Source organism: Camelus bactrianus, chromosome 12, assembly GCF_048773025.1.
Source record: "Camelus bactrianus isolate YW-2024 breed Bactrian camel chromosome 12, ASM4877302v1, whole genome shotgun sequence".
Classification (NCBI taxonomy): domain Eukaryota; kingdom Metazoa; phylum Chordata; class Mammalia; order Artiodactyla; family Camelidae; genus Camelus; species Camelus bactrianus.
In genome coordinates this window covers 14,829,863-14,855,760 of record NC_133550.1, presented here as the reverse complement: position 1 = coordinate 14,855,760, position 25,898 = coordinate 14,829,863, and the positions used below count along the sequence as shown (strand labels likewise).

The window sequence follows — 25,898 nt, the reverse complement described above, 5'->3', positions numbered from 1 at the left end:
GAAGAATGTTGTTTAGGGGAGGATATTTGTGGATGTAAGGTTGGGGAGAGTCAGTTCAAGGAAGATGGGTAGAGTCAGAGGTGGTTGGGAGGGTTAGAACAAGGAGGGCCAGTGGGCATGAGCGTGTCACAAGGGCGAGGAGAGCCTGGGGGTCAAGAGATCTGCAGGACTCTGTGGCTGAGAATTGACTGGAGGGATGGAAAATGGCAGTTTTAGCTATTTGTATACCTCTGGTGTGTTGCAAGTACCTTGATAGATTGTACTGTATTCTATGTACCTATGAAGCTCCTCATTCCAACAGAGCAGCTCTAGAAAAATTATCTCATAAACTACAGGAGTATGCATTAAACAGAAGGGAAGAAAAGAGAAGTGAAATGCTGTGGCTGGCAACCCCTGTAGCTGCTGTGTCGTAGGGGTGCAGGCAGGTAGAGCAGCTTGGGGGGGCAGGGCTGGAGGGAAAAGAGAAGGAAGGGAATAGTATGTCTGCAAAAATTCAGGAGTGAGGGCTTGTGACAAGATAGACATGGGGTCATGGACTGTATCAGCTGTCTGGTCATCTCAGAGGAGGGTGTGACACCTGATGTCACTTTATGTGTTTGGGGAGCTGGGCCAGCTCTTCTGAGGTCCTTTATGCCCTCATCTGGCACTCTGGGCACTGCCCACTATGGAGCGGCCAGCTGGCCGGGTGTCCCGAGGAGAAGCCCTGTGAGTCAGGGTGTAGCTCACACATGATTTACCTTTTCTACCCATGTAACTCCCTATAAAAATGACATGAATAAACACGAGCTAATTACTAATGGCTGGCCCTTGCTAAGCAATTTTAAAGAAGCAAGAAGCAATTTAAAACAAGTTATAAAAAAAATTAAAATGTGACACTATTTCCTTAAACTTCAGGTATCACCAATCGCTGCTCATTTTGAAGACCTAAAGTGATGTTCAAGCTGTAGGTTTCCTTGGCGTGAAAAAGGCTGTGGTGGGGGAAGGGGAGAGGGAAGGGAAAGGGCCGGCAGAATCACCACCTACGGGAAGAAACAGGACAGAGTGGAACTTAGGAGTTTCCTCTGAGCCTCAGTCTCATTGCTCTCCTTTCTTTTGTGGCCCAGGGATGGCCCCACTGCAGGATTTTGTAGTGAATCATTCCTTTACTTTTCTTTACAATTTTAGGACCAAGGAATGCATCCCTAAACCATTTCCAGTTTTTGAACTTCATGTAAATGGAATCATCCTGTGCATTCCTTTCTTCAGTGTTGCTTCCTGTAGCTGTATTGCGTTCATTTTCACTGTGGATCGTACTCATTGCATGAACATGTCAGAGTTTATTTATCTTTTCCCTGGCGTCGTGGTTGTTTCTGGAGTTTGTGTTACGAACAGAGCTGCCGTGAGCATTCTTTTCCTTGTCTTCTGGTATATTTGCGCAGGAGTTTTTCTAGGGTATGTGGTTACTTAAGAGAAAATTATACAGGTAGTATATGCTTAGTGGAGAATATTTCATGAATATTCTTCTAAACTTGTAAAATAATAACATCCCTTGATACTAGATACTTACATCTCACTTCATACTAGATACTATACTAATAGCCAAAATGCATTAATGCATTTAATCTTTACAATCACCCTCTGAGGCAGGTGTTATTATTCTAGCTTTACAGATGAGGACACTGGGGCCCAGAGGGTTAAGAGGCTGGCTCAGGTGGTGTAGTTAGAGGCAGAGCTGCCACTCAGAGCCTGGTGTTACTGATCTCAGTGGAAGGGGTGAGTTTGTCTCATTTCATGCCTATCCATCCGCCATCTAAAAGTATCACATGGTAGATGGTGTTTGTATATAACACATTCACACACACGCTCGCCAGTCCCCTCCCTCCAGCACCTCCTCAAGGCCCTTCAGCATGTTGTCATTGTTCAGGACCAGAGGATAGGGGAGAGCTCACCCTTGTTTGTTGTGAGCTTCCAGTCTAAGAGAAAAGCTGGACATGTACCCAGATCATAAGCAAAACTGCAAACCCTGCAGCATCCCAATGAGTTCCAATGGTTGGTTCATGGATATGTTCCAAGGGCTTGGTACATAGAAGGTGCTCAATAAATATTTGTTGAGTGAATGAAGTGAATACCAGCTGCATTTTAAGTGCTGAGTAATGGAGCCATCAAAGCTTGATGGTTAATTGGCAAAGCTTTTTAGTAGGATGGGGTGGGGACCAGATGAAGCAGACCAGAGGGCGGCCATTCCTGGGGGTGGGGGTAGGATGGGGAGAGGTTCCTGCTGGGACCTGAGGAAGGATGAAGCGAGTAGATGCATCCCTTACCAAAGCGAAGTCCTTGACCTGAGCAATGATGGGGGTGGCAGGGAAAGGTGGCCAACAAGGGCAAGGATTCTGAAGGCCATGAGCCAGAGTAGAGATGGGGAAGGATTGGAGAAGGGAAGAGAGAAGTTGATAGAAGATAGATTTCTAGAGAAAAGGAAGGAGAAGATGCTTAGTCTTAAATTATTACTCTCCAGGGCCACTTGGAAGAAGGTTAGATACTGGCTTGGGGGGTGAGAAGATTAGGGGAGACAGAAAGGGAGGGGAGGGGAGTGGAGGAGAGTGGAGGAAAAAGAGGGAGAAGCCTCAGGAGAGAACGGTGGGGGATGCTCTGGGGGCGAAAGAGCAGAGGAGGAGGAGGTTGATGGGGGAAGGGCAAAGCACTGAGGACAAGGTGCAGACGTGCCCGAAGAGGTGGGCAGCCTTGGCTCCAGCTCTAAGGACCTACACCCTCAAGGAGCAGGGATATGGGCTGGGGAAGGCGCCGAGGCTCAGCCTGGTTAGTCAGAACAGATCTCATCAAGGGTGGCGCTCCTGAGTCAAGCTTCACTCCCTGCCAGTCTCTCCATGAGGGCCTTTGGCCCTCCCTCCTCTGGTGAATTTTCTCATGGATAATTGGCTGCTGTCCCAAACTGTCTTGGCTGAGGAGGCAGGGGCTCTGATGGGGGCCTCTCCTCAAATCACCAACCCAAAGGTGCTGCCTGGTGCCTGGACCAGAGGGCAACTCCATCTCTAACAGCCTGCGTGTTGTGCAAACAGCCACCTTCTCATCCCTCAATTTCCCTCACTGGAACCTGGCCTGCACCTGCTTTCTGTGAACAGAAAGCATGAGCTGCAAGGTTAGAAAGGGCACAAAAGTGCAAGCCTAGAGTGCAGTTTTGGTATCTTTCAGATGTAGAGTCCGTAGGCTGATTCCCAGCCTATAGCCATGGAGCAGAATGACATGGGCCCTGCTTCTGAGGTCTCTGTCTCAACTGGATCTCCACTATCACAGCATCTCAGGATCCCTTCCTCTTCTGCAAGGACCCTCAGGCGTCCCTACCGCCCACTCTCTGAAATACTTCCATGCAAATCTTTTCACGAACACTGTCCCTCTGGCTGCCTTACTGAAACCTGTCCTCACACTTTCCAGGAAGCCTGTCTGAACTTTCCCATCAGACTAGCTGCATTCCACATTGTCCCGGAATGGGTGCTGCCAATAGGCATTGCATTTTTGATGGTATTGCTCTCTTCAAGTTTCTGGCCTTTCTCATGAATGTGGATCTGTCTTCCCTGTCAGGTCAGGAGCTCCGGAATCCATGTCTCCTCCTCCTCTTAATGTCTTCCTCCCTCCCTCCAAAATTAAGACAGGGTTCAGCATATTGCAGGGTCACATCAATCACAGAATCCCTGGATCCTACAATGAGACAAGATTTTATCTTGTCTAATCTATCACCCATCTTGGGGAAATCTTCCTTATAACATCCTCCACAGGAGGAAGGCAGACTGAAGGGAGCCTTGAACAGGAACTTCCTAATGTTAAAATCACTTGATTTACACCTTCTTTCCAGGCATCCTTTCAAACAAGATCTACCTGGGCTAAAAGAAGAGGCTCTGATCTCCAGATCTGAAGGTCTTTTGGTTCACCCTGGCTCCACAAACACGATGGCCACTCCAGAATCAAGAGTGTTTCTCATTTACGTAAAGCTCCCCTAACTGACAGCCATAATGCAAGCTCCTTAGGAAACCAGGGCTACCTGCTCTCCTTCTGGGAAGCTCTTCCTCAAACCCAACTTCTGTCTGTCCAGCTGCATTGAAAACCTAACTTCTTTTGCTCTCTTTGGAGTTCCACTACACTAGGATGGATTATCAGCCGCATATCTCTTACTCTCAACCCCTGGGCTACTGACTAATCAGCAGTTTTCAGAATCAAGCAAAAAGCAAGATGAATGAGCATGTTAATGGATTTATGGTTGAGAATTTCTACGGTCTATTAAGACTAAATAAGAAATACCAATTTGTCAATTATTACAGATAACAAACTTTTTGGACTGTCTAAACTTTACTTTTCTTCTAATAGTGTGGTTGCCTAAGGATTGGTGACATTTTCCCTTTGCCTACGAAGAGAGATTCTCATTGGACCTTCCCTGGGGCAGTTGGGCTAGAGGACAAACATTTGATTATGGATTCTTTTCCAGGATAAAGGAAGTAACATTATCAGAGGTCTCTAGTCCCCCCTTTCCCTTGGACTGACCCCCATGGTAGAATAATAGTTGGTAATATTTATCGAGTACTTGCTATGAGCCAGGTTGTGTTAAGGTTGTGTTAAGCTTATGTTAAGCTTTGTCCATGTCTTATTTAATTTAATCCTTCTGTTCATCCTTTTAGATAGGCACCATTAGTGGGAATTTTACATAGATGGTTTAGGAATGTGGGTAGGTATATTCCATCAAGTCTGCTGCTACATTTACAGCAGCAGCATTAACAACAACAATACCACATATCCTTACCTCCCAATCAAACCTGCCACTATAGCGATGGCAACAGCAGTGACAACAACTAATACGATTACTAATGTTATTTACTAATAAAATGCTAATATGATTACATGCCTAGAGTGTGTCAAGTTCTGTTCTGAGTGCTTTACATGGATTGATTCTTTTAATCCTTACAGAACTTTATGAGCTGGGTACTATTATCCCTATTTTACAAATCATGAAGTGAGGTATGAAAAGATTACGTAATTGCCTGAATTTACACAGCTAGAAAGTGGCAGAATTGGACTTTGAAACAGGGCAGTTTTGAATCTGAGTCTATGTTCTTAGCTGGTAGGCCATGTATTTAAACCTTTTAGTTACAATTATATTAAGACATAATTTTGCATAGTGAGTAAGTACACATATCACACACTATTGAAACGAAAGGTCATGGAACACTATTTTTACTACACATGATGCACTCTGATATTTTATAGTCTATCCAGAGACTCCTGCTTCTTAATGATTATAATAAAACACATCTGCACTCTGTGCTGGAGTCTACTGAGACTGTGCACATCTCTGTAATTCTCCAAGGCAGTACTGGGAAGAAAAGGCTTAATTCATTTCCCAGAAGAGTGAAGTGCCTTGTCCATAGATCACACAGAGCTAGTCATGGAAGCACCTTTGTTTCTTCCCAGCACTTTAGGGTTCATGACCCATGCTATCCACACTGGATGGATCACACACACCGATAGGGATCTGTTCTGACATCTTGCAAGGCTACTGACAAACTGCTGTAAAGGGAAGGGGATTGCAGGGCTGGTATAGCATGGAAAGCAGCTTGGACTCAAGGGGGCGATGGTAGGGGGTGGATGCTCTCCTCATATGGCTCTACCTAGAATTACTCTTTGGTATTCTGAGCCTAATGCTATACAGGCTCATAACAGTGTTGTCCAAGCCAGTCATTCTGGACCCTGGAGGAAACATGGAGCCTTGAGGTGAAATCCAGACATGTTACCCTTGCTTGGGACCTTTTTGGAAATGGTTGGGCATTCTTGAGGCCGTTGAGCAGTGTGTCCCCTTAGATTTCACGGAAGACTCTGAGGGAGAGAGTGCCTCCCCTCAGCATAGGTTGGCCAAGAAGGCCTAATAAGTTGGCCTAGGGACTGGTCTGTGTGCAAGTAGGGGTAGGTGAGTGTGTACATAATCATGTGGGAGTATGTGTGAGATTATGAATGAGAAGATCAGCATATGAGTGCATAGTATATGTGTATATAGGCGTGTGTCTGTAAGAGAGAGAATATGTTGATGGGTGTAGGTGAAGGATTTGGGAGCAGGTGTGGTGGTGTTGGGTGTGTGTGCGTGTGATTAAGTGAGAGATTGTGTAAGTGTGGGAATTTGGTGCTGCAGATATCAGTGTGAGGGAAGTCATCGACACACCTCAGGTTCCACATCATCTGTTTACGTCACACTCCCTCAGGGTTCCAGGGCTGGTGCGATCAGCACCACGGACAGCGGCGTGACCGCATCAGATGGGGCGGTACAGGAGGAGCCGTAGCCCCGCCTTTCCCCGCCCTCCCTTCCAACCTGAGTCACTGCTCCAGCATCATCCAAACCCTGAGTTTCGCCAATTGTCTATGGGGAAGTTGGGGTGTGTGTGTGGGGGGTGAGTTGGCTCTTTGAAGACAAAAATTGTGCAGTTTAGGGTAAAAGGTCATAAACATCTGGTCGCCTTTGGTCTGCATAGCACATTAAAAAGGAGCAACAGCAGCTAAACAACCCAAGCCCATAAATACGCCTAATTGTTCCTAACCCGTGGACACATCATGTTCCACACATATATAAAAGGCCCAGTGATGGCCCACAGGTAAACAGCACATCCACTGTGCCCTCCATTAGGCAGTCTACCTCCTCAGAGCCTCCTGTGCCCCAAAAAAGCACCATGACTTGTGGATCTTATTCTGCTGGCCGAGCCTTCAGCTGCATCTCTGCCTGCAGGCCCCTGCCTGGCCGCTGCTGCATCACGGCCGCCCCCTACCGCGGCATCTCCTGCTACCGCGGCCTCACCGGGGGCTTCGGCAGCCGCAGCGTCTGTGGAGGCTTCGGCGCCGGCTCCTGTGGCCGCAGCTTCGGGTACCGCTCAGGAGGCGTGTATGGACCCAGCCCGCCCTGCATCACCACCGTGTCTGTCAATGAGAGCCTCCTCACGCCCCTCAACTTGGAGATCGACCCCAATGCTCAGTGCGTGAAGCAGGAGGAGAAGGAGCAGATCAAGAGCCTCAACAGTAGGTTCGCTGCCTTCATTGACAAGGTGGGAGTCCTTGACCACACCTTTCCTGAACCCACCTGTGCTCAACTCAGACTGAGCACTGATGGAGAAGTCAGTGACAAAAAGGCCTCTACCTGGCTCCTGACCACATGCCACCTGGATTTAGCAGGGTGGGATAACTCAGTTCACCTGAGGATGGACTGATCTTTCCCAGACCCTTGCTCTCACCCCTAAGTTGAAAAATCCAAACATAGATCACAATCTCCAAAACCCAAAAGCTGCCTTGTCTCCCACTGCCCACCTCTGTCTAATCTCTGCTGAGCTCCTGGTTTGGGAGTTTACCTTAAAACAACAGCACCCCTCCAACCCTCCGAAAGATTTGGGGGCAGTAGGAGCCATCTGACCCCTCCTCCCACCCCAATGGCAGGTGCGCTTCCTGGAGCAGCAGAACAAGCTGCTGGAGACCAAGCTGCAGTTCTACCAGAACCGCGAGTGCTGCCAGAGCAACCTGGAGCCGCTGTTCGACGGCTACATCCAGACGCTGCGGCGGGAGGCCGAGTGCGTGGAGGCCGACAGCGGGAGGCTGGCCTCGGAGCTCAACCACGTGCAGGAGGTGCTGGAGGGCTACAGGAAGAAGTGAGTGTGGCCGGGAGTGACCTTGGGCCCAGGAAATGGACTTGGGTTAAAGCCCATTGGATGGGACTGGAGAATAACTTCCCAGAAGGTCAGGTGACCTCACAGGCCAGGGGGGGTTACATGCAGCAGGACCCTCCCATGGAGCACTTGTTGCCCAGATGCCTAGGAGGAGGGCCGTGACTCCCCAGGAGATGTCTCTCTTCTCCTTCGGCTTTGCCTTCTCTGAGCCCCATCACCTGGCAGCTGTGCCCTGTGCTCTGTGGGGAGGAGGCCTCTGCAGTCTCCCAGACCTTCTCCTCCTGGCCTCTCAGGCTCCCACCTGGAGCACTTGGATGTGATTTGAGCTCCAGGGTCACTCAGGGCTGCCAGGTCCTGGGACTCCCGGTGGCCCACGCACTCGGGTGCTGAGCGCTGATAGCCTCTGGGACACATAGGGCCCCCCACAGCTGAGTGAGTTGGACCCCCAGGAGAGGGGAGGCTGGGGCTGCACGGCCCCACCGGTGCTGCTGTCCACTCCTAGCGTGGAGCTGGTGCGGAGTCCTCGTTTTCCTCCAGAGGTGACCTCGGAGCAGCTTTGGGAGCAGGGCTGTGAGGTCCCAGAAGAGTAGCCCCCTGGACCCCTCATTCAAAGCAGAGAGAGAATCCTAGACACACCCCAAATGCAGCCAGGGGGGACCCAGCAGGGCCGCCAGGGCTCAGGCTGTGTTGGGAGGCCCCTAAAATTGCCCCCTTTGCTGGTACGAAGTGGAGGGAGTTGTGGGGAGAACTGTCCTCCCCTGACCTCCCTCTCTGCCTCTTCTGCCTCAGGTACGAGGAGGAAGTTTCTCTGAGAGCAACAGCCGAGAATGAGTTTGTGGCTCTGAAGAAGGTGAGGAACACGGGATCGGGAAGCACAGACGCGTGGTGGCTCAGAATGACAGGCTCGTGTTGGGGAGACCCGTGGTCTCCCCCTCAGTGTGGCTGCACTGACCTTGCCGGGTCAGGAGGAGAATATCCCAGAGACCAGGTCATGCAAGGCACATCCAGGCTTTTCACAGGGACAAGGACTTTGGAGTCTCCTCGAGCACCCGCCCTGGGGCAGGAGGGTGGCTGGCTTGCCCTCTGGATGTTCTGTGCTGCTTCAGAGGTTCTGCTCTGTGGCTGGGGTCCCATGGAGACGTGGCAACTTCAGTCTCTCAGCTGAGGGACGGTGTCCTGTCCAGCGTTGCGAGAAGTCTGCTCAGAGGAGGGGCACAGTCCCAGGGCCTGGGGGAGGATGGGGCAGAACCAGGAGAGGCCAGGTGGAGCTTCGGAGGACTGCTGGGGGACAGGGAAGGATCAAGGTGGCCGAGTGAGTGAGTCAGTCTGGCAGGCTTCCTGGTCCCGGGGAGGGTGTAAAGGAGAGCTGGGAGGCTAAGATGTCTCAGGTGGGAGGGGTGAAAGGCTGGTGGTCCATCTCCAAGGCACAAAGCATTTTCTCACAGAAGGGGAGAAGATTGTGAGGTTCCTCTGGGGAAAGGGTATGGAAATGGGATGGGAATAGGAACACTGGGGATCCTTTCCTCCTTGCCTCCATGTAATGGGTGATGAGAGAGGATTTCAGGTGATGTTTACCAGGGCTTCTCTGAGCTCAAAGACTCCCCACCTTTCCAGGATGTGGACTGCGCCTACCTCCGCAAGTCAGACCTGGAGGCCAACTCAGAGGCCCTGATCCAGGAGATTGACTTCCTGCGGCGACTCTATGAGGAGGTGAGGGGTTGCGGTCCAGGCAGAAAACCAGCAGCTGGCCTGGAAGACAGGGCAGTTTTCCGGGATTGGAGTTGAAGGGGATTTGGGCAAGGAGCTGCAGTCCATGAGGCTGTCAGATGGGGCAGTGGCTAGAGACGAGGGAAGGGCTTAGAAGGCTGGATACAGACTTGGTTGGTGAGGCAGTGGTGTAAACAAAATCCTTCCATCTGCCACCCCACCATCTGCAGGAGATCCGCGTTCTCCAAGCCAACATCTCAGACACCTCGGTCATCGTCAAGATGGACAACAGCCGGGACCTGAACTTGGACTGCATCGTCGCTGAGATCAAGGAGCAGTACGATGACATCGTCAGACGCAGCCGGGCTGAGGCTGAGTCCTGGTACCGCAGCAAAGTGAGTGGCCCAGGACCCCTGCCTCCTATACATGGTGATGGGAGGGATTTGAGGTGTATAATAGAAAAGGCTTCTTTTGTCAGAGGATTCTGTTCCCTAGAGGTGGTAACAAAAGTCAGACAGCTCTCAGGTTCTAGAGGCAGGACAGGGCTGCCATGTATGGCGGCACAAGCTGAGCACTGTACACCTGGCACATCATCTGATGTGTCCTGAATGGTCAGGACGTCCCATCCCGAGCTTCCTGAGACTCTCTGCTTCCCCTCAGTGTGAGGAGATCAAGGCCACGGTGATCCGGCAAGGGGAGACCCTGCGCCGCACTAAGGAGGAGATCAACGAGCTGAACCGCATGATCCAGAGGCTGACGGCCGAGGTGGAGAACGCCAAGTGCCAGGTAGGGGTCATCTCTCCCCAAGACCAGGGGTGCTGGGGGTAGTTTGCGCCCAAATGGATCTCACCATTCATTCTCCAGTCTATTTGCATGACCAGAGTCTTGGTTGTGATCAGTCAGGGAGACACAGGTGATGAAGGGGAGAGGCCCTGTTTGGGGTGATCCCAGCTGGCTGGGAGAGACTGGACACATGTAGGAAATGAGCACAGAGACCCGTGGACTATAACCCACCTTGTTCTCTTCTGGGCCCCCTAGATCTCCAAGCTGGAGGCAGCAGTGACCCAGGCTGAGCAGCAGGGTGAGGCCACCGTTAATGATGCCCGCTGCAAGCTGGCTGAGCTGGAAGGCGCTCTGCAGAAGGCCAAGCAGGACATGGCCTGCCTGGTCAGGGAGTACCAGGAGGTGATGAACTCCAAGCTGGGCCTGGACATCGAGATCGCCACCTACAGGCGCCTGCTGGAGGGCGAGGAGCAGAGGTGGGTACAGTAGCCAAATTTCTATCCCATCCCTCCTTGGGTCTCAGAGTGCCGTGTCCCTCACATTCCTGGTATCACTTGACTTTTGTTTCCAAACCTCCCCATCCTGTAACTGGACAGGTAATTTGAGTACATGCTTTGGGTATGTTTCTATCCCCATGGGACTCTCTCATTCATCTAGGTGCTGACCTGGGATTGGTCCCTTTAGCAGATGTGTTCCTCAGAGCATGGAATCAAGGCCATAGTAATCGCTGCTGTGGAAAGCCTGGTCTGGGCTCAGGGCCACCTTCCCTGAAAAGAATTTCTTCCCTTTGGGCCCTCATTGCACAGCCCTCTCAGGATTTCAGCTCTCTTCTCAAGCCTGGCCCTGACTCCAATTGTTGGAGTTTAGGTTTATCCCCAAATGATAGCTTCAATAAGGGCTTTTTATCAATATACACATATATATTCTAACTACAGTGAGTGCCCCAAAGTGGTCTTCCATTGCAGCAGGGAGGACTAAGGCTAGACAGCAGTGACTGGTCCTTTGAGGCAGCTATGACCTGCTCTGGGCATTTTTGATTGTTGCTTGTTGCTTGTTTTGGGGGAAGGGGGAGGCCCCTTGGTCATTCAGGCTTCCTGTGGCTAGAGGGCAGCTGAACAGCTCCTGTGAGGACAACAGTTCCAGAATGTTGCCCATTGGCTCTTTCCCCAGGTTAGTCAGGTGCTCACAGTCTGAGTCTTCCTCTTCTCGTGCACACCAGGCCCCTGGCCCTGGGCAGGGCAGAGTGGAGGGTGAGGATGCAGAGGGAGCATCCTGTGTTTTGGGGAGACGGAATCAAGGTGATCCCATGGTGAGACTCGCAACAAACTGAAGTAACTGCATTGGAGAGCTCAGAGGCACTGGGGAGTGTCATTAGTGAAGAATTCTGGGGGGAAGTTTTTTCAAGACTCTGTTTGGACATTGGAGAGGCATGTGGAGATAGCATTAAGAAAGGAGTGGCCCTCCCCTCTGCCACAAAGTGCTCTTAGGGTGAACTCAGAAACTTTGGTGTGGGTTCCCTAAGAAACCTGGGCATGGGATGGCAGACGGTGGGCTGCAGATTCTCCTTATTTCTGCAGCTGATTTTGACAACCTTTTGCCACGGTCTCTCAGATGGACTCTGTGTGTTTTCCTTAAGGAGAGATTGTGGTATGGGAAGGAACTGGGCTGGGTGGAATTGGGTGGCCAGGGTGATAGCTCTGCCTCTAGCACTGGTATTTCCTGGGCCTGGGCCTCAGTTTCTCCATCCATCAAGTGAGGGAATTGGTGTAGCTAGTCTGTGAGCCTGCTCTCGATGGGTTCTCATGTTCCATTCATTCATGCAAATGCCATTTATGGATCCAGGCATTATTTTGGGAGCACTGTCGATTCTGCAATGGGAAAAAGAAGAGACAAACACTTTGTCCTCCTGAAGCCCACATTCTAGTGACACCAATCAGACCAGGTTTAGGAAGTTAATCTGCTGCCCCTCAGATATGTTTTGAAGTCAACCAGAACCAACAGAAATAGAAGCTACCATTTCTGAAGTTACCATTTCTCACCAGGTGGCATGCACCAAGCACTTATATCATTTGAGTTCATCCTCACAACAGATCAGGGAGTAGATTTTCTCCAGGAGGAGGAGGGGAGGCAGATCTGAGGATGCTCTGCTAATAAGGGGTGGAGAGCCAGACTCACCTGCGTTCTGTCTCCAGAACCCATTTGGTAAACTGGCTGCGGTTTATCGCCTCTTCTCCTGAACAAGTGCCCAGAAGGAGGGCGGAGGACCTCACCGTTCACCTTGGCTGCGTGGCGCAGCAGCTTTTCCACGGCACTGACCTCTGTCTTTTCCTTTCCCTGCAGGCTGTGCGAGGGCATGGGAGCTGTGAATGTCTGTAAGTAGCCCGCCCCGCCCCCTTCTCCAGCTGGGTGGTCCCAGTGCCTTTGGGGAGGTGGCATTTTCCCTGCACCCAAGCCGCTGGCTGTGGCAGCGCCTGATCCGCGTCTCTGCCTGTTCTCTCCCTCCCATCAGGCGTCAGCAGCTCCCGCGGTGGCGTCGTCTGTGGCGATCTATGCGCCTCTGGTGCTGCCCCTGCTGTCACCACCAGCGTCTGCAGCGCCCCCTGCAGCGGCAACCTGGTGGTGGGCACCGCCAATGCCTGCAGCCCCTGCGCCGGGGTAGGTGGCAGCAGAGTGAGCTGTAAGAAGTGCTAGGGTCACCGTCCGCCCAGCCAGGACTTTGCGCAACCGGAACGCCTTCCCCGCTGCCCTCTGCACCGCCCGCGGCCGGCATCCTGAGAACCAGTCCCCAGACCTGCTCCCTCGGTGTGCCATCCCCCAGGAACCTGGGCCCTGTGGAGGCCGGGGTGCATCTTGGCCTCTTTCTGTAGCCTTTCCTAGTAGTCGTTTTGTTGTTCCGAGGATTCATCCTTTCTTCTACTTTCTGATTTTTGCTGGATTCATTGGTCTTGTGTGATCCCTTCACCTAAGCTTGGAGGAAGAGGACAGGCCCCAGAACCTCCCCATGACCACATCCTCGGAATCTGCCAGTGTGCTCATACCTGTGTAATGGAGATGGAGAACAGTGTTGGAGGTTTTCCTGTGACTCTGTGAGGGACGTGACCGGTGGGAAGGGATGGACATCACATTCCAGGGATGCCTGCAGAAGCTCTAAAAAGCCAATGACTCCACTGCCTGCATGTTTCTTTCCCTTCATTTCACTCTTTGTTTCCAATAAACTAATTGTAGCTGATTAAACCTGGTGCCTGATTCCTGCAAATACCAGGGCCTTCCTGTGACAGGTGCTCCCTGCGAGAGATTTCCTCAGGCCCTCTCCATTTACTTAGTTATTTTTCAGTAGGTGGAAATGACTGCAGTAGATGCTGTCCATCTGGCCTTGAGCAACCCGAGCCTTGGGAAAACAAGGGAAGACCCGTGGAGGCAGGGAATCTCTCCCTGCCTGTGTGGTCATGGATTTCTCTAGACCAGGGTTTCTCAAGCTCAATACTATTGGCATTTTGAGCTGGAGACTTCTTTGTTGGGGGGCTGTCCTGTGCATTGAACGATCTTTAGCAGTATCACTGGCGTGCAGCCATTAATGCCACCAGGACTCCTCAACCCCAATGGTGACAACCAAAGATGTCTCTAAACTTGGCCAGATGTGCCCTAGGGCTCTTCAACCAGAATAATCCTCTCCTCCCCTGCCCCAACCCCTGCAAGGGCATTCCTGGAGGGGGAAAGTACATAAGGAAATGGGTGAGGGTGAGAATGGAAGGAAGGCATGTGAGACAACAGTGTGAAGGAGAGGAAGAGCGTTGGGTTGAAGGTCAGGAGAATCAGCCATCTAATTCAGAGTCCGGACTCTACCATTTCCTTAATGTGTGACTTTGGGCAAATTGCTTTCACCCTCTGAGCTTCAGTTTCTTTGGCTATAGGATGAGGGATGTTGGACACTATTCCTAAAGTCCCCTCTGGCTCCCTAAGTGACACTATGTATTTAAAAGAGTTTGGCTAATACAAACCTATGTTTAAAGGCTGGTTCAGCCATGTACTAGTTCTGTAATTGTGGGCAAGTCATTGATCCTCACTGACTTTTAGTGTCTGCATCTGTAAAATGGAATGATGATACTTACTGTGCTGTAGGGAGGTGTTTCAGGTATCTATTGCCCAAACAAATCACTCCAAAATTTAGAGGCTTAAAGCAATAATGCTTTATTGTTTCTCATGATTTGATGGGCTTACTGAACAGTTCTTCTACTTCATGTGATGCTGTTTCAGATGGTAGGATGTCTAGATGGTCCAAAATGGCCTCATGTCACATGGCTGGGTTTGGTGCTGGCCACCAGTTAGGAGTTCAGCTGGAGCTATTGGCCAAGATCTGCCAGTCAGGGTCTAATCAGGAGATAATAATTTGAATAAATGAAGTTTAATATAGAGAATTATTAACTATAACAGGGAATTGAGTAATAGGAGATTGGCTGGTAAGAAGCAAGAAATCCAGAGTAGAGGAGCTGCAGATACAAGGAGCAGCCCCTGCCCCTAGGCCTGAGAGATTGCACCCAAGGAAGTCGACCCCCTGAAGCTGAGATCTGGACCTCAGATCCAGGGAAAGGTAGGAAAACCTACTCATGAAGATGTGTCTCCACCTCAAAACCACCCAAGAAGTGTACTGGAAGCTGTCGGCCCTGGGATACTGCTGCCCCCGTGCGCTGCAGCAGTGAAGCTATCACACTGCAGGAACAGTTCTGGAGAAACTGTGGTGCTGCAGGAATCTGCCAGGAGGAACGCACTGGAACCAGGGGGGAAAAAGCCCTTCCTCCTGCGATATCTTTCCAGCGTCCTCTGCTGACAAAGCTCAACATCGTACCAGCAGACAAAGGAAAATATTTAAAGGGCTCCTCTACATTTTCACAGACTGGGTGATGACAGGTGACTCTGGAGCTCAGAGACAATCAGTTGATAACTGGCATTCAGGGACTTGGTTGTCCTCCTTATGAGCCTTTCTCATGTGGCTCCTTGGGCTTACTCACAGCCTCGTGGCTGGGTTCCAAGAAGGAAGGTAGGAAATAGAAACTGCCAGTCCTCCTATAGGCTTGAGCTCAGGAGTTTACTTCCCCCATATTCTTTTGACCAAAGAAGTCACAGGGCAACTCAGATTCAAGGGGAGGGGAAGCAGGCTCCACCTCGTGATGGCTGATGTGTACAGAGAGGGAAGGAATTGTTGGGGCCTCTTGTGGAGACTAGGTCCCACAGTGCCTTCTCTGGTCACAACAATTTGTGTCCCTCCCACAAACAATATATGCTTCCCCTTCCAAGATCCCCCCAAATTTCACCCCATTGTGATGTCAGCTTGAAGTTGAGGACCTCATTCTTTGGATCAGATCCAGGTACACATAATGTTCTTGGGATGTGGTCCTTTTTGCTGCAGCTCCTCCATTGTGGCCTACCTCACTCTGAAGACCTGTGAATTAAAAAAAGGCAAATTTTATGTCCACCACACCCATTATGCAATGGTGAGATGGAATAGGATAGCCACAATCAGCATGCCCATTTAGAAAGTAGAAAAATGAAAAACATTTAGAAGTCCCTGGTTCATAGCAATTCTATGTATAGTCAGGCATGCATTGCTAATTCCTCCTGCCTCCCACAAGAGGCAGGGAGTGTATTTGATTAGTGCCTAGTTTTGCTCCCTGGAAGTGGTCCTCCTCTGCTCTTGGCGCTATCCTTTGGAATCTTGGCTCCACCTTCTGTATCATCCTTTCTTTCCCATGATAAACAGCTCCATGTTTCCTTATCCTGCTTCCTGTCTGTGGGAGGTAAGGGGCCCAGAGGCTTGTTTTCATTTTGAACTGTCTCTGTTTCTTTTGGTTAGAACCGCTATAATTTTTCTAAAAACTTCATAAATTTCTGATGTATTAAGTTAGAGTGGACTTCATGAGGCAAATGCTGTACCCACAGACTTCTGAGATAGGTTCCTCTCAACCTTGGGGTGAGTGTCAGGATGCTTTGGGACAACACCAGAGAGTCTTAGAAGGCCTGTGGCTTAGCTGAGAGGGTCTATGAAGCTGTGTTTAAGATTCTCAATAGTCTTTTTGGTCAGCTGAGGGAGTCTGTGAGCTCTGAATTAAGTCTCTCTGAGATCTCAGCAAAGGATCCAACAGCCAGTAGTCACCTGAATTTTCACCCAGGGCGTGGTTTACTAGCAGTGCTTTGAATTGGACCTTTGCCCTGAGGCTGTTTCCTTCTTTGAGAACACTTTGATGACTGGAAAGACTGTCCCAGGCCTTCCATAGTTCTGAATTGTGCAGCACGTGAACAGCAGAGGCCCCTGGCCATCATCCTCAACTGAACCCTCAATCAGTGGCCAACACCAAATCTCAACCTTATGAGTGAAGGCATTTTGGACGTCCCAGAGCCCAGCTGACAATATGAAGCAGAAGAATCACCCAGTCAATCGACACAATTATGCAAAATATTATTGTTTTTAAGCCACTAAAGTTTGGGGATTTTCCCCTCATATTGTATAGGAATAGATAAGTGGAGACATTGGTACCTGGCAGTGGGGCGCTACTGTAACAAAACCTAAAGCCTGTGATACTGGTTTTGGGACCAGGCATCAGACAGAGTCTGAATGTCCTCAAGGTGACCATTAATGAAGGCTGAATGGACAGTGAGGGAATTATTATCATTAGGGAAAAGTGACCCAAATTATGCAGCGATGAAATGTTTTGCAAGATTATTGCCCATGATAACATGGAAGATGAAAAGGGCATTGAATGGATTTCCTTTCCCTGGTTAATCACCCTCCAGCTGTGCCTCTCCTTCCTTCCAGTGCCAAGGCCCAGGCCTCTTTGTGGCCACACCTCTCCTTGATCGGAAGGTGGTGGTGATGGCAGAGGAGTTGGGGCTCAGGGACTCGGGACAGGAGGCTCTAACAGAAGATGACTATGCAGCGTCAGTCCCACCTGGTCCCTTGAGCTGGTAGGTGGAAGCCAGGTGCATCACCTCTAGAGATATGGAGAATCGCTGGGCTCCCCCAGGTGGCACCTGGATGACCTACCAAGGCTGGCAGTCCTTACCGAATCCTCCTTAAGTCCCTGGGAAGGGGGGTTACAATCCTTGAGCAGAGCTCAGAGTCATGTACCCATAAAGAACTGAAAAGGCCCTTGCAGAGCCTCTGGTCCAGCCCTCATTTGAGGAGTCCCAGAGTGGGGGAGGAAGGAAGTGGGCAGTGGAGAGTGATGAGAAACACTGAGAGATGAGGCACAAGCAGAGTTGTAGGACTGGCATGCTATGTTCAAGAGTCTGGACTCCATCCATTGAAAAGTCAGACCTGAGCTTTGTAAAGATCTGTCTGGGTGCTGTGGAGCATGGATTGGAAGGGGAGAGGACCAGGACTCCAACCAAGGTGGTGGTGGCCGGAATGTGGGTGTAGCAGCAGAGAAGGAGGAAAGAGTTGGATTAGAGGGGTACTTAGGAGGCAGAAAAGGAAAGCACTTGGGGGTTAAGGGGTTTTGAGGACGAGGGTGCAGGTGTGGATAGATCATATATGTTCGGGTTTGGGCAACTGTAGTTGATATTGATGGGGGTTGAGGAGGGCAGGAGGAGACTCCAGGGGAGAGAATGAGAAATAGTGAGTTCAGCTTGGAGGTCTGTTGGGTTGGAAGGGTCTCCAGAACTGCCAAGTGGAGAAGTCTTATAGGAACTGGGGCAAATGAGTCTGAAGGTGAGGAGTGAGGTCAGGGCAGCAGGAGAGCCAAAAGGACTCAAAGCCCAGTTGGAAGAATTGCACCAGGGAGGATGCTAACCATGGTGGTAACTTAAAGCGAAAGACTGGTGCAATAGCCCAGGGAGTGTGTGCAGAGTGGTGAGAGAAGCCCGAGGCACTTTAATATTTTGAGGGCAAGGTTGTCTGGGGGTGGGAAGTGAGCTGGGGAGCAGGATGACCTCGGAAGAGTTGAGAGCCTGGGCTGCAGAATAAGGAAGTGAAAGACCAAAGCCTCAGGGCTCAGGAAGGGGAGGGAGAGGGGGTGACAGGGAGCAGAGGGAGCTTGGGTGAGGAGCTGAAGGAACCCTAGAGATTCCAGAGGGAGTGAGGGAAGGTGCTAGGTCCTCCTGGGACAGCGTGGCGAGATGGGTAGGAAGGCCAGGACTTGAGGAAGTGCCAGCATGGGGCTAGGGTAGGGCAAAGGGAGACAAGAAGAGAGCAAGTGAGAGGAAATGGACCTCACAGGAGTGGGGCTGGGTGCCCAGGGATTAGGGGGCTTCTCAAGGTCTTCCTCCCAAGTGCTTCCAGACTCTTCCTGAACAGAAGACAAGGGAGGTCAGGCCATGCATGGGGCAGGGGTGCTATCTTCCCCTTGGAGTTGAAGCTCTGAGGTATCTGGGGAAGAGGGCAGTGAATGGGGCAGGCGAGAAAGCAAGTAAATTTATTCTCTTATCAGCTAGTGGGCTTTGGGGGTGCTGTCCCAGGTGCTGAAGAGGTGTGTGCATGAGGGGAAGGGGTGATGCCAAGAGTCTCATCTCCCCTTGTTCGATGGACAGCAGTGGGAATGGGTGGGGTGGGGTCCAGACTGACACGGGGCGGCCCCCTGAGGTAGCTATTGGCACCTGTGATGGTTGCTGCTGTGGTGCATGTGTGCGATGGGCCGAGAGAGGGGCATTTAGGGGAAGGGGGCTAAAACCACACACACACATACACACACAGCCTTCCAGTAGATCCCATGTCCTCCTTTGGTTCCCTTCAAAAGCAGTCAGAGGAATAAGTCTCCAACTACCCCAGACCCAAAGGTGTGACCCAAGGTGGGAGGTCAGCCCTGCCTGGCCAGAGGAGGCTGGCACTGTCTGGGGACAGGTCCTGTAGGTGCACAGGTTGAGAGCAGGCCAGAGCCACCCTCATCCTCAGGCCATCTCTCTGGGCTGGGATGCTCATCAATCAGTGGACGAGGGCTCACTCCAAGAAAGCAAAACATCAAAACACAGAAAGCAGGTCCCTCAATTTATTGGAAAAACAGGGGACAAGAGGCCAGAGAGTTAGGGGAGTGGGTCCAGTGGTGCTCCCTCCAGGAAAGGAGAGCCCTTCTTCCTGGGTGGGGCCAAAGGCCAAAACAGCAGAATGGAGGGGTCCCTTCCCAGGCACAGCACCCCCTTCCAGTCGGACAAGACGAGAAGAGGAGTGGCTGATGGACACAAGCCGCGTGGTGTATTCTCAGAACACGGGGGGATAGCTACTGAGGCGCTGCTATTCTCAGCTGGTGGTGGGACAGTGACATGTCTGGCAGGCAGAGGGGACCTCTCTGGCTCTCCCTGGGGGCTGCCTAACACCTCCCCAGGCCGCAGGAACCCCCTCCACAGGTGGTGTTGAGCTGGCCGCAGGGCGCGCACAGGCCAGTGCTCACCGCCACGTTCCCGGTGCAGGGCGCGCTGCAGACGCTGCCCGTCACGGGCCTGGAGCCGGACACGCAGAGGTCCCCGCAGACAATCCCGCCCCGGGAGCTGCTGACACCTGCGGGAACAAGGGGACGGTCGGGAGGACTGGTCGGAGGCCACCCCATCCCACCACCTTCCTTTGGCCTCTGTGATCTGTCCAACCCTCCAGGGAAGGCCACAAAACGCTTAAAGTTCTACTTCTGAAGGTGTGCAAGTAATCTTAGCCTGGGACCCGGGAGCCCTGGGTTCTGGCCCTGATTCTGCCTTGTGACCTTGGGCAAGTCCCTTCCTTTCTCTGGGCCTCAGACAAGGTGTCTGTGACATCTGAGGTCCCTTCCTGCAGTGACATATTATTCTTTCCCCTCCTCAACCCCATGCATGAGGTTGTGAGGTTCTTTCTTTAAGCTAACCTCAGTCTCTCCTGATGCATGACCAATCCATTACAATGTACTGGGGGAATTATTGGAACCACTCCTCCAGTATCCTCATAGCAGGGAAATTCTTGTTGCCCAGTTTAGAATTTTCCTTTTCAGGGCCCAAGATACTTACAGACATTCACAGCTCCAATGCCTTCACACAGCCTGAGTGGGGAAAAGGTGAGAAAGGAAAGAGAAAATAGGTCAGAATGAGATCTTCAAGTTTCCCCTAGGTGCTGGAATGGGTCATCTCAGGCTATGTCTGGCCTATATTTATGCCCTTGTGTAACTTTTAAAAAATAAGTTTTGGCAGTTGCAGCAATGCCAGGGCACACTATTCGGCAAGCAGAGCATAGATTGGATTTCAGCTCTCACTCGCCCCTCATCTGGCTGCCTTTGTGCAGTGCACAGCCAGAACAACTATACCTGGCATACCTGGATGGGTTCAGCTTTAGGAAGGGGTAAGTTCTCTGGGACAGTCACCTGAGGCCAGGATCAGAGTTTGGCCAGCATCTCTACCCTAGGGCAGTTTTACCACCTGGAAACCAGGTAGGGAGTGGATCCTGCAAGAGCTGAGGATGGAATAATTTGAGAATGTTCTGAATTGAGAGGCAGGGTGCCTGGGTTCTAATCCTTGGAAGGCCCTGGGCAATCTGGGACTCTAGAAATCAGAGTGGCACTGGCCTTCAGTTTACCTCTGTATGCTATGACCAAGTTGAAGTCCTTTGAGATGTAGATTCCAAACACCCCAGAGTCTAGCTGGGGGCCAATTTCTTGGGATATAGAAGAATCAAAGGTGGGCAAATCCATACAAGTGGAATTCTTGGGATAGTTGAATTGGGTCCTACCTCTGCTCCTCGCCCTCCAGCAGGCGCCTGTAGGTGGCGATCTCGATGTCCAGGCCCAGCTTGGAGTTCATCACCTCCTGGTACTCCCTGACCAGGCAGGCCATGTCCTGCTTGGCCTTCTGCAGGGCGCCTTCCAGCTCAGCCAGCTTGCAGCGGGCATCATTAATGGCAGCCTCGCCCTGCTGCTCAGACTGGGTCACTGCTGCCTCCAGCTTGGAGATCTAGGGGGCCCAGAAAAAAACAAGGTGGGTTATGGTCCCTGGGTCTCTATGCTCATTTCCTGCATGTGTCCAGTCTCTCCCAGCCAGCTGGGATCACCCCAGGAACAAGGCCTCTCCCCTTCATCACCCGGATCTCCCTGAGTGACCACAACCAAGGACTCTGGTCATGCAAATAGGTTGGAAAATGAATGGTGAGATCCATTTGGGTGCACACTGCCCATGGGACCCTGGACCAGCCCCCAGCCCCCCTGGTCTTGGGGAGAGATGACCCCTACCTGGCACTTGGCGTTCTCCACCTCGGCCGTCAGCCTCTGGATCATGCGGTTCAGCTCGTTGATCTCCTCCTTGGTGCGGCGCAGGGTCTCCCCTTGCCGGATCACCGTGGCCTTGATCTCCTCACACTGAAGGGAAGCAAAGAGGCTCAGGGAGGCTCAGAATGGGATGTTCTGCCTATTCAGGACACATCAGATGATGTGCTGGTTGTGCAGTACTCAGCCTGTGCAACCGTACATGGTAGCCCTGTCCTGCCACTAGAACTTGAGAGCTGTCTGACTTTTGTTACCACCTCTAGGGAACAGAATCCTCTGACAAAAGAAGCCTTTTCTATTATACACCTCAAATCCCTCCCATCACCATGTATAGGAGGCAGGGGTCCTGGGCCACTCACTTTGCTGCGGTACCAGGACTCAGCCTCAGCCCGGCTGCGTCTGGCGATGTCATCGTACTGCTCCTTGATCTCAGCGACGATGCAGTCCAAGTTCAGGTCCCGGCTGTTGTCCATCTTGACGATGACCGAGGTGTCTGAGATGTTGGCTTGGAGAACTTGGATCTCCTGTGGAAGCGGGAGTTGGGGAAGAGGAAGAATGAGCAAGTTATCTGGGCTCTTCCTCGCCTGCTGATGTCTGTAATCTCTTTGATCCCTCTGGAGCCAAAGGCTCCTGTTTGGAGCAGAAAATCCCCTGATGAAATTGTCCAACTTTCTACACAGGTAAGAAACCCCTTTGAGAAGAGAATACAACTACTTCCTCAATGCTTGCTTTGGGGGGTTTTCAGGCCCTGTGAACTTTGGCAGTGTCCCTGCGGCCAGCGTGCTGCGAATGTTTCCTCGGGGTCCAGATCTCCTGGACCAATCACAGAAAGGAAGGTTATTGGCTGCCAGAGAAAACCTGGGCCAGAGAACACAGGGTTGAGGCTGTGTGCCTGTGCTTTGGTTTCCAAGTCACAGGCAGCCTAGAGATGGCCCTCTCCTGCCCCATACTAATTCTGTCCCTTGTTGGTTCTCCATCTCTCTGCCTCCCTATTTCCCTCTCCTTGCTCCCTCCAGCCCTCAGGTCAGAGATGCCCAGGGTGGCTGAGAGCCCCCTCACCTCATCATATAGTTGCCTCAGGAAATCAATCTCCTGGGTCAGGGCCTCTGCGTTGGCCTCCAGGTCTGATTTGCGGACGTAGGCGCAGTCCACGTCCTGTGTGGGTTCAAAGGGCCGTGAGGTTCAAGGGCGCTCTGTGGGCTTGGTGGCAGGGTGGCAGGGCAGACAGGATGGGGTCGCCAGGGCCGCAGGAAGGGTCTTGGTTTTAGGCACTCACCTTCTTTAGAGCCACAAACTCGTTCTCCGCCGTCGCCCGAAGTGCAACTTCTTCTTCATACCTGAGGGTGGCAGGGAAAACAGGACCACATCTGAGCAGCTCTCAACTCGGCCATGAAGCACACAAGTCAACAAGCCTGATCCCTAGACCCTTCCCCTGCTCGTTTCCTCGCCTCCAAAAGAAATAGGGCAGGACCAGGAAGAAATCAGGCTGCCAGTCCAGGCTTCCTGGGATACAAGCGAGAACTAAAACAGCCACTCTCATGCCACCTCTGGGATTTTCATTGGGGGTGGGGGGCAGGATCTGGAAGCTTTCTGTGTACGTGAGCGCATGTGCATGGCTGGGGTGTGGGAGGTGCCTGCTTTTCTCACCCAGGTCTCCATTTTCCTTTCCTCTGACCCCTCCTCTTGCCCCTGGTTTGGCTACAGGTAGTGAGGTCTTCCCTCTGTCATTCCCCTTCTGGCTCAGCCAAGAGGAATCAAGCCTGCCACTTCCTCCCGCTCTGTGGGCAGGTCAGTGGAGAGCCAGAGGCAGGGAGCATGGTGGCTTGGGAAGTCCATGGCTGAGAGCGGACCTGAAGGAAGCTGGCCAGCCCTCGAAACCAGATTCCTTTAGACTGCCCAGTGTGCTGCTTCAGATCATGTGTCACACGTTGTAACTGGAGGGCTATGTCTGTGATCGGCCATGCCTGCCTCCCAGCGGACTGTAAGTCTCACAAGGACAGAGACTGTGTCTACTGCCTGTCCCTGGGTTGCTAGCACCCAGCCCAGTATCTGGCTGGTAGCTGCTTGGAAAATGTTAGTTGAGTAAAGAGGTAAACTTAAGAACGTCCAAGACTTTGAAGGCCAGACTCAAAGGAACTAGGAATGTCAATTTTTCTGGGGTCCTAAGAGAAGGGTCTGGTGGATGGAGAAAGAGAGAACATCATTGCTGTGATATGCCAGGTGGAAGTTAAGGTGAGCTCCATCCCCAGGGGCCCAGGACCCAACCATGGGACCCATGTGCCTCGAGGAAGGCCAGGGGGTGCAGGCTCTTCCCTGTCCTCAGGCAGAGCCCTCGCCACAGGTCCAGACACTCCCTGGTACTGGGGGCCTCCTTCCAGCTCTTTCTGGAGCCGGCCTCTTCCTGCACTCACTTCTTCCTGTAGCCCTCCAGCACCTCCTGCACGTGGTTGAGCTCCGAGGCCAGCCTCCCGCTGTCGGCCTCCACGCACTCGGCCTCCCGCCGCAGTGTCTGGATGTAGCCGTCGAACAGCGGCTCCAGGTTGCTCTGGCAGCACTCGCGGTTCTGGTAGAACTGCAGCTTGGTCTCCAGCAGCTTGTTCTGCTGCTCCAGGAAGCGCACCTGCCGCCAGAGGCAGAGCCTGAGAACCTCTTCTTGCAGGCCCAGAGGGCAAGAGGGGGTCCCAGCACTGGGACCCACAGTCCCCCAAATCTCCAACCCTGAGTCTTCCCAGGATGGGGTTATATCATCTCCCTCAAAACCGCATTAGAGTGTAATCAGCTCACCTGAAAGTCCTTCCTGTGAGCTAATTTCAGTCTCTTCTAAAGCAGTGTATCTAGTGTCATGGAAAGTGCTAAGCCGTGCTGAGGCCAGACTCTGCTGCCGCTTGTTAATAATGTGTCCTGGAGCACAGCACTTAGCCCCTGTGCAGAGTGCCCGCCTCGCTATGAGGGTTTAAGGAGCTCTCGTGCAGAAAGGCACCTGCAGGTGTGATTGTCAGCCTGCAAAGGAGCAGGTCAACCTTTTTAGAAAGGCAGACTGTAAAAGTTAAAAATACAGTATGTGCCAATTGTGGAAACCCTGCAACGACAATGCAATTAGAACAATAGTCACCCGGAATATTAGTGCAGGGATATTGTGTGTTCCAAACCCCTCATTTTACAGATGAAGAATCAAAGGCCTGGGGAGGTTCCCTGACTGCCTGAGATCTCACGATGGCAGAACTCAAGTTTGATCTTCTGCCCTTCAGGGGGGCACTTCTCTTACTATAAGAATTACTGACTTTTGTGCCCAAGGAAAATTTCACATCCATCTTCCTGTCACGAGGTTGACCCACTACCCCATTCAGATCCCTTTGTGTAATAACTTTGCCACATCCCTGGTAAGTCCTTTCTTATGCTATCCTTGGTCTCTCATGCTGTTAGGAGTTCCAGATTTTTTTGGTCTTTCCTGGTGGGTATCTTTCTAGATGACTTCTGTCCAGGTTGGTTCAGGAGAGTCCCCCCTCATCCCAGAACTGCTTCCTCAATGAATCCTTCTCCCCTGGCCCCTCAAACCACTGTCACATGGTAGGTAGTAGCCTGAATTCAGTGAAGACAGCTGCAGACTTGAGCTGCACACTGACATCTGCAGGTGGTTTCAACCACGTCCAGACCACAAACCACCTTCCTCCCCATAAGGCCCAAGAGAGGGCCTTATGTCTGTTGCTCAACTCTGTATCTGGAGCCCCAGGCGTAGTGGCTTGGACAAACCACTCTGGTCCCTGCTCAGTGGCCAAGTGACCACTGGTATAGAAATCACTCAGTGCAGTCTAGGAGGCTCCCCCAGGGGGCAGTCTTCCTGTATCACACTCAGCTGACCTGCCTGGACACAGGGAGCACCTCCTTGCCATGTTGAGCAGCTGTTTGGCTTCAAATGCATTGAATACTCACGCAGCAGCCCTTTGCTCACAAGATGTTCTGTATCCTCACTAGAGGGTCTGTCTGCTCTTAGTTCTGTTTCTGTGTTTTCAATTTGTCTGAGTGGAGTTCAGGAAAGGTGAGATCAAGGACACCTACCTTGTCAATGAAGGCAGCAAACCTGCTGTTGAGGCACTTGATCTGCTCCTTCTCCTCCTGCTTCACGCACTGTGCGTTGGGGTCGATCTCCAGGTTGAGGGGCGCTAGGAGGCTCTCGTTGACCGACACGGTGGTGATGCAGGGCGGGCTGGGGCCACACACGCCACCGGAGCGGTACCCAAAGCTGCGGTCACAGGAGCCGGCGCGGAAGCCCCCGCAGACGCTGCGGCTGCCGAAGCCCCCGGTGAGGCCGCGGTAGCAGGAGATGCCGCGGTAGGGGGCGGCCGTGATGCAGCAGCGGCCGGGCCGGGGCCCGCAGGCGGAGATGGAGCTGAAGGCACGGCCGCTGAATCCACAGCCCACGGAGCTGAAGCCACAGGTCATGCTGGAGGCAGGGAGATGTCTGAGCAGTGGAGAAGCTGGCAGAGGATGGAGCCAAAGGCTTGTGCTCCCTGGGCTGTGGCAGGCCCTTTTA

At 52.0% G+C, this 25,898-nt stretch overlaps 2 protein-coding genes across 2 annotated transcripts; one reads left to right on the top strand and one right to left on the bottom strand.

The window, feature by feature from the left end:
* The first annotated feature begins 6,617 nt into the window (after window positions 1-6,617).
* On the top strand, window positions 6,618-13,403 carry LOC105082484 (keratin, type II cuticular Hb6). Its single transcript, XM_074374832.1, has 9 exons — window positions 6,618-7,067; window positions 7,453-7,661; window positions 8,469-8,529; window positions 9,294-9,389; window positions 9,617-9,781; window positions 10,047-10,172; window positions 10,425-10,645; window positions 12,510-12,541; window positions 12,679-13,403. The coding sequence occupies exons 1-9, from the start codon at window positions 6,699-6,701 to the stop codon at window positions 12,858-12,860; spliced, it is 1,461 nt and encodes a 486-aa protein (XP_074230933.1). The 5' UTR covers window positions 6,618-6,698; the 3' UTR covers window positions 12,861-13,403.
* A 5,727-nt stretch (window positions 13,404-19,130) lies between these two features.
* LOC105076363 (keratin, type II microfibrillar, component 7C) lies at window positions 19,131-25,887 on the bottom strand. Its single transcript, XM_045523681.2, has 9 exons — window positions 25,424-25,887; window positions 23,779-23,987; window positions 22,644-22,704; window positions 22,427-22,522; window positions 21,727-21,891; window positions 21,335-21,460; window positions 20,839-21,059; window positions 20,124-20,155; window positions 19,131-19,650 (listed from the first exon to the last, which is right to left on the bottom strand). Exons 1-9 carry the CDS (start codon window positions 25,805-25,807, stop codon window positions 19,463-19,465), a joined length of 1,482 nt encoding a protein of 493 aa, XP_045379637.2. The 5' UTR covers window positions 25,808-25,887; the 3' UTR covers window positions 19,131-19,462.
* Window positions 25,888-25,898: the final 11 nt, after the last annotated feature.

What these genes read in the sequence shown, in the direction of transcription:
- LOC105082484 (XM_074374832.1), top strand. Translation starts at nt 6,699, where the DNA reads ATGACTTGTGGATCTTATTCTGCTGGCCGAGCCTTCAGCTGCATCTCT. An exon ending in TGCGGCGACTCTATGAGGAG is followed by an intron (nt 9,390 to 9,616) that starts GTGAGGGGTTGC and finishes CACCATCTGCAG; the next exon opens with GAGATCCGCGTTCTCCAAGC. An exon ending in CATGGGAGCTGTGAATGTCT is followed by an intron (nt 12,542 to 12,678) that starts GTAAGTAGCCCG and finishes CCCTCCCATCAG; the next exon opens with GCGTCAGCAGCTCCCGCGGT.
- LOC105076363 (XM_045523681.2), bottom strand. Translation starts at nt 25,807, where the DNA reads ATGACCTGTGGCTTCAGCTCCGTGGGCTGTGGATTCAGCGGCCGTGCC. An exon ending in AGTTTGTGGCTCTAAAGAAG is followed by an intron (nt 22,523 to 22,643) that starts GTGAGTGCCTAA and finishes GAACCCACACAG; the next exon opens with GACGTGGACTGCGCCTACGT. An exon ending in CTGGAGGGCGAGGAGCAGAG is followed by an intron (nt 20,156 to 20,838) that starts GTAGGACCCAAT and finishes TTCCCCACTCAG; the next exon opens with GCTGTGTGAAGGCATTGGAG.